We start from the raw sequence: 7,438 nt of genomic DNA on the forward strand, positions 1-7,438 counted from the left end.
ACTTCATGACACGTTGTTCAGTAATTGGGCAGGTCATTTCGATAAAGAATAAAATATTTTGTTACAAATTAGTTTTCTAAACACATTTCCGACCATTAAAACCTCGAATAAAAAGGAACGCCAGAGGAAGACATAGGGGCACTTGGCAGGTATGAGACCCTTCATGGGCAGAAAGTGCTACCAATGTGTTCGATCAGCAGCCAGAATCGTCTGACTATGGAGGGAAGCTGCAACTCTGTAACTCCAGCTTCTCCCATAAGGCACTGCATTCTTTTTGCTGAGTGCGTCGGGGACAACTTCATCTCGGAAACCTCTACCGCTCTCACCTTGTTTTTATAGCAAGTGGCCGAGGAATTAAACTATGTGGTCTTTGTGGCAAGTCACCGAAGCGTGAAATGTCAATGGATGTGAAAACGGGGGGGGGGGGGGGCGGCGTGAAGGGGCAGCTGCCGGATATTACCAAAAAATACAGTCTGTTGTTTTAATATTTTTAATGGGTTCTGATGCAGCCATTTTTAACCCCTTCACCACGAAGCCGCTCTCACTGCACCGTCATTAATTGGTTGTCCTTATGGGGTTAATATCGTTGCCACGTTTTAACAGGACTGTCCTCGCTTCTTGTTTCTATAAGTCCAAATTGTCCTGTTGTCCAGCGCTACGGACTATGATGGCGCTATTGTTGCCACCTTTCCTACACAAGGAATTACTGGCCCTCCGGCGACCTCTTGCCCCATAATCTGTTTTAAATCTTTTTTTTTTTTTTTTACTTCTACTACAAATGGTCCAGAAAATTGTAAGGGGAAAGGGGGGGGGGGGCATTGATATGCCTGCCAAAAAATGTTGCTATAATATAAAAGTGCATTATTAAAAAATACCACTGAAAGCTTAAAAAATTATACGCGCAAAATATAACACAGATGTTGGGGAAAAAAATCTATTTTATCTGCCACTGGAATCTGTTTTTAATAATAAAATAATAAATAAATGAATAATAATAAAAATCACACTTGTGTCGTTGGTAAGAGACAATATAATCAGCATATAATGTGAATTTACTTATTATTAATTGTTATATAGAGCGCCAGCATATTCCGCAGCGTTGTACCATAGGTCCACTACCGGATCGGTAACCCCGTGCATTTCACAGTGGACGGGCGAGAACATATTGGGGAGGAAAAACCAAGATTCCACTTTGCATGTATAGACACGCATATAGGCATACTTTTTTTTTTTTTTTTTTTTATAAGCAAATATATTAACATATACAAAGAACCAAAACAATGCAAGATAATTTTTTTTTTGTAGGGATAAATTGGTGGATTTATACTTTTCATGAATTATATTATTTAAATAACATATTTACAGCAAATAGAAAACATTTTCAACGGAGATTATAAACAGAGACATTTTTTTCTACACTGTCCACCAGAAAGATGGGGGAACCGGCTAAAGTGTGAGTGTGCAAGCTAAAAAATCAAATAAAAAATACGTTGTGTAAAGGGGAGCGGCGGGTAGTCTGACCATAATAGTGCGCAAAAGCACGTGGGGGGGGCAGCAGCGCCTTGCGAGAAGAAACGAAAGCGTGGGTATGGATGAAGACGTCTTATGTTGTCCTTCTTCTCCAACGCTCGGACCAGCGAGTAGAAGATCACCATCTTTTATTAGTTTGTACCCTGTTTCTGCGGGCTTGTGCATTGCGAACATGCAGATGTGGGCAACGAGGGGCCGCCGGTGGTCTTCTGCCATAAACTAACTACACCCTACGACTAATGCCGGCTCTGACCGCTAACAGACAGCGAGGGTGCACAGGGTTGGAAATGTCCAAATCTAAAAAAAAAAAGAGTTACAAACCCACTTCTCTATTCATTTATATAATATTGAGCAGACGATGTCTTTCCCTGGTGACCCTCGTTGACCTTCAGCTCCTTGTGTGCGCGTGTATAATATTCTACATTTATGTATATTATATATTTATGTTTCTATACACGTATTTCATCTTTTCTCTTTAAAAAAGCCTTGGTCTGTGTTGCTTTCTTTTATAGTCACCGTAAGAAAGTTTGTTGTCACGTCTGTTACCAGTACTTTCTCAAAGTTGTCTACAGGGGGTCTCCACGGTTCCTCCTCGGGTTCCCCCAGAATCCTGGCAACTGGTATACGAGCAATAAGGGTAGGCTTTCCTCTATGGGTTCCCAGAGCTCCCCTGTAGAAGTCGGACACTTGGTATCCTGAGCTGTGTCTGGGGCCTGTCTCTTGGCACTTGGAGGTCACAAACTCTGCTCTGTGCTTTGTCCTTTTTGGATGGGAGTCAATGTCAGGTTGCTCTTGGATATCCTGACCATCCATCAGTTCACGTTCCCTGGGCGCATAGCCAGCTCCTGTGTGGCCAGAAGGCCCTAATTCTGCGGTTTGTCGCCTGGCCAGCTGAATAACACTGTGACCAGAGTGATACTTTATAGGGCCTGCTTCCTCTGCCCTTGCGGTCATCTGCTCTGCTTGGTCCGGTGACGTGTCTGGAGAGGTCCTCATGTGGTGGGGATCTGTGTTATGGAGCCCTTTGCCATGATGGATTCGCTTCCTCTTTTTCATTTTCAGGGAGTAATGTTCCCCTCTAATGTCTGCCCTCGACAACCTCTCTCGGAAAACATCTTCTCTGGTTCCGCTACTTCCTTGGGAAGCGGTTGGGATGCTCCTCAGACCTTCTCTGGATCTAGATGGCAGCTCTTGAGGTGGATGGCCTGGATACGGAACCCGTACACCACGGGCAGACTCACTCCGGAACTCGTAGGTCTTTGCGTTGGCCTTTGCTTGTGCCTGGGGATACGATACAGTGACATCATCTGATTTCCAAGTAGACGCTTCATTTACATTTCCATAATCATATTACTTCAGTCAAAGCCAGAATGCCTTGTTTTGCTAATACCTAATTATAAGGATAATATGAAGACCTTCCTCATGGGGTTTCCCACCATTGGGAGAGGTCTTGTTCAAAAGTTTGAGAGTATAATGCTAGTTCCTTACCTTCAGGAGGAACGTTTTGGGTTTGGGTCCCCTTTTTTTTGGCCCATAAAGCTCCCTTTCACGCTCCCTAGAGTTAAAAAATACAGAACGGTAATGGCACAAACAGTAAGGACGACAGTATGACCTGATGAAGGACAATATAGCGAAAACGGAGAGTTGTACCTGTCCTCAAAGGCTGCCACCAGTCTAGCATCCAGAATGTTCTCCTCTGGTTCCCAGGTGCTGTACCTAAATCCACAAGAACACAATGAGTGGCGTTAATGGAAAAAGTGTATGGGGTGGAAAAAAAAAAAAAAAAAAATGAAGAACAAAATAACTCTCACTTACTTTTGAGACCAGCCTTTCCATTTCACCAGGTACTCCATGCGGCCCTGTGGAAGGGAGACAACATTCACACTTCTGGCCATGCGGGCAGATGATTAACATCTGATCGGTACACGGTGCAGGTAACACTGCAACAATCTTAGGTGGATTACAATATGAGTATTAAGGAATTAGTATTCTAGTATAATTTATTAGCACATAAACTCTTCGATATTCACTGAAAGGGGAAAAAAAACCAACAAAGGCGATGAAGAAATGGAATGATGGAAAAACTGCGGATACTTTTTATTTTACTTAAGATTACAAAAGATAAGATTTTTCCCCTGGTTTCCTAATTTTCATAGTCACACCTGATGTCATTCATTTGTGGACACCTCATGTCAGACTGCTGGCCATCAGACACAAAAATATTGCCCAACAGGACCTTAGAGGTTTTTCTTGAGGCTGGAAAGCCCCATACGGTTTGGGACGAGCCAGGACAGGCAACATCTACCAACTAAAGAGTGGATTGTGAGGCGGAATGAGGATGGCTCGGTCTACGCTTCTCCTTCAGCATCTTGGTCCCAACCTGGATCCATGAGCACCACGCAGCAGAAGAATGTGGTTTGACTCACACGTGGCTCAATGATTTGTGGCTTGGCCCTAAACCAGTTCACCCACAACCCAAACCTCTAATCCTACCATATTAAATGAGCTAATTAGCAAACCCTACCCTCTGTGTTCCAGAATGGTTTGCAGCCCACCCCACTAAAAGACCGCTCAACACCTCCTAAACAAGGCTGTTTACACTGGTCTGGGGCAGGCAAAATTTATAAAATTCTAAAAATTATGAAACTGGTTGGTTTTCTGTCCGAACCGTCCGACTCCTTGTGTTGGTTCTAAATAAGAATGTTATCTTTAAACAGAGAGTCTTCACCTGGATCCTCACACCATCCGTGGAAACCCTACAGGACCCGTACACCGGTCTCACAAAATGTATTACTATGCCAGCACACCTACGGGGTATCTGTACCAACCTAGTGCCATTCTCCCTGTACAAAGGCAGGTAATACCCGAATAATAAACACAAAATGCCAGCCTGTCCAGGCACGGGGTATCTATACCAATCTAATGCCATTATCTCAATACACATAATTCCAGCCTGTGCAGACGTGGGGTATCTATACCCATCTAATGCCACTCTCCCAATACATATAATGCCAGCCTGTCCAGGCACAGGGTATCTATACCGTACTAATGCCAGCCTGTCCAGGCACAGAGTATCTATACCCATCTAATGCCAGCCTGTCCAGGCACAGGGTATCTATACCCATCTAATGCCACCCTGTCCATACATGGGGTATCTATACCCATCTAATGCCAGCCTGTCCAGGCACAGAGTATCTATACCCATCTAATGCCGTCCCCCTAATACCCCAATGCCTGTCTGCCCACACCAGATACAGGGTACCTATGATGCTGATTGTAAGTTCGCTGTCTTTGTACCGATCCCCACTCCCTGCATGATTCGCCTCTACTCTTTAAGGCGCCTAAGATAGTGAACCCAGTGTTAGGCTTCGTGCAGCAGGCCAGCCCCCAGATGATAGCGAAGAAGGGAGGGCGACTGGCTCCCTCCCTGGCTCCTCAGCGCCCCCTGCCTGCGCTGGGCTCTACAAATCAAGACAGCCCGTGGATTCTGGCCTAGACCAGAGACCAGGCTTAGCCGCCACTGACCCACCTTGCGAATTCGCCTCTTAAGCAGAGACTCCGCTGCGAAGACCCGCTCGCCAACCGCGGACAGCTCCATGCTCAGAACCGCGGGGCCGCGCAGCGCGCTCCCCGTGACGTAACCACCTGTTGCTAGCGGCGTTGCTAATGTGGATGGATGAAAGACTGTGGTGTGCGCTGATTGGCTGCCGCACGTCCCTGCCCCTTCTCTTGTCACCGCTCTTCTGTCAGCCGTCCACTCGCTGCGCGTGCGCTGCATCCGGAGCAGACTGCCAAGGGGGATGGGCGGGGCTACAGTGACTGACAGCTGGGAGACGTCACTAGGGCTCCTATGTAAACATTAGTGACATTGACAGATAGAGCCATTCATATCACTTTCACCAGGAATCCAAAGGATATCGTCATATTCACATACATTAACACATCTCTCTAGAGATCACATTTTTATAAATAATATGTCTTTTATATACTCTTTTTTAACTTGTAACATAGAAAAATATGTGCAAATAGACAACATCTTTGTAAAGGTTACAGTGTGGGTGAAATGTCATATTTTTGCAGAATCTAAATAAAAAATAATAATAAAGTGACACTTTAAACAAGTATATAGTATAAAATATACAAAAATATATATATATACATACATGTATACTATAAATAATAATATATAGATAATTTATATATATATACACATACATGTATACTATAAATACTAATATATAGATAATAGATAATTTATATATATAATTTATATATATATATACATACGTGTATAATATAGATAATAATATATAGATAATAGATAATTTATATATATATATATACATACATGTATACTATAAATTTATATATATATATACATACATGTATAATATAGATAATAATATATAGATAATAGATAATTTATATATATATATACATACGTGTATAATATAGATAATAATATATAGATAATAGATAATATATATATATATATACACATGTATAATATAGATAATAATTATATATATATATATATTTAGATAATGCAAATTATAGTTTAATAATTTAATTGTACGGCAGGCTTAGAGGTAAAATAGGGTTTAACCTTACTGAGAAGGTGGTAGATAAGTGGAACAGCCTCCCAGCAGAAGTGGTAGAGGTTAATACAGTAAGGGGAATTTAATCACGCATGGGATAGGCATATGGCTCCTGACGAGGCCAACGACTGATTAAGGTTTGAGTCTTTAAAGCAGGTATAACGGGCAGACTAAGCGGGCCGAATGGGGCCGATCTTCCGTCAAATGTTCTGTTTGCATGAAAGTAAATATATTTGTTATAAGATTCCAGTGAATTGTGCGATTATTGATTATTTTTGGTGGAATTTGGGGATCAGATCGCGTACCTCAAGCATTCACAGAACCCAAAAAAGCAGATGCCAGGGATCAGCACCCCAAAAAACATCCCCAAAATGAGAATATAAAGAGGATTCTGACCCAAAAATCTGATCCCCTTTCCCTGCATCCAGACAATGCGGAAACGCGCTGTGTTAGTCTGCGGGGCTGATCTCGGCACGTGCCGCCGTCTATATGTAAATTCTAGCAGAAATAACCCGTCATTAACATTTTTCTGCTGCGCATGCATCTGGCAATGACACGACCTGTGTCCAAGCAGGGCATAGACAAAGGCGCTTAATACCCCGGCTGTCTATTGCCGCTCGGAGACAGCGGGGACGGAGTCTGTTCGAAAGGGACGGAATCTAGAATTCTACAATCATTTCAGAAATATAAATTAATATTTAAATATATAAAAATGAAAAGATATCCGGTTAGATCGCCAAGTGGACGTCTCCGAGACCGAATCATACTTTAAATCGGTTAATTGCCCCTCTGTAGTCTGTATAGCTCTACTTATACGATGTACTTAAAAAGCATTTTTTTCAACAGAATTTCAAGACATTTTTATTGTGATTTCCATCGTTTTATAAGTGCGACATATTTCTAAGCCCCAATGAGATTATTTTTAAATATATAATAAATATAGGCAAAATTATTATGTATGCATGTCCCATGGCGCTCTTACTGATGACAGCGCTGTCCGCACTAAAGAGTAAATTGTAGATATTTAATAATTATTTATATTTAATAATAATAAGTATTATCATTAATATTAATATATATATATATATATAATAATAAAAAATATCGGACAGAGTAAATATGCTGATGTCTCGATGTACGCTGTGCTGTTATTTATTTTAAATATAAAAAAATATTTTAAGAATATTGTAATTAATAAAGAATAAATGTGCAGATATCCCCAAAAAAGCTATGTTATGTTTTTTTATTATTATATTTATTATTATACATTAAATGTTTATTTATTATTAGAGTTGTTTATTATTACTTTT

At 41.3% G+C, this 7,438-nt stretch overlaps 1 protein-coding gene across 1 annotated transcript; it reads right to left on the minus strand.

Moving 5' to 3' along the window:
* Positions 1-1,992: 1,992 nt before the first annotated feature.
* Positions 1,993-5,128, minus strand: LOC149277033 (chromobox protein homolog 8-like). The gene is made up of 5 exons (XM_089503159.1): positions 5,060-5,128; positions 3,346-3,389; positions 3,181-3,246; positions 3,019-3,085; positions 1,993-2,811 (listed from the first exon to the last, which is right to left on the minus strand). The coding sequence occupies exons 1-5, from the start codon at positions 5,126-5,128 to the stop codon at positions 1,993-1,995; spliced, it is 1,065 nt and encodes a 354-aa protein (XP_089359285.1).
* Between the last annotated feature and the right edge of the window lie 2,310 nt (positions 5,129-7,438).

The sequence above is a fragment of the Sceloporus occidentalis genome, unplaced genomic scaffold (assembly GCF_023333645.1).
Source record: "Sceloporus occidentalis isolate IW3139 unplaced genomic scaffold, rSceOcc1.0.p SCAF_221, whole genome shotgun sequence".
Classification (NCBI taxonomy): Eukaryota; Metazoa; Chordata; class Lepidosauria; order Squamata; family Phrynosomatidae; genus Sceloporus; species Sceloporus occidentalis.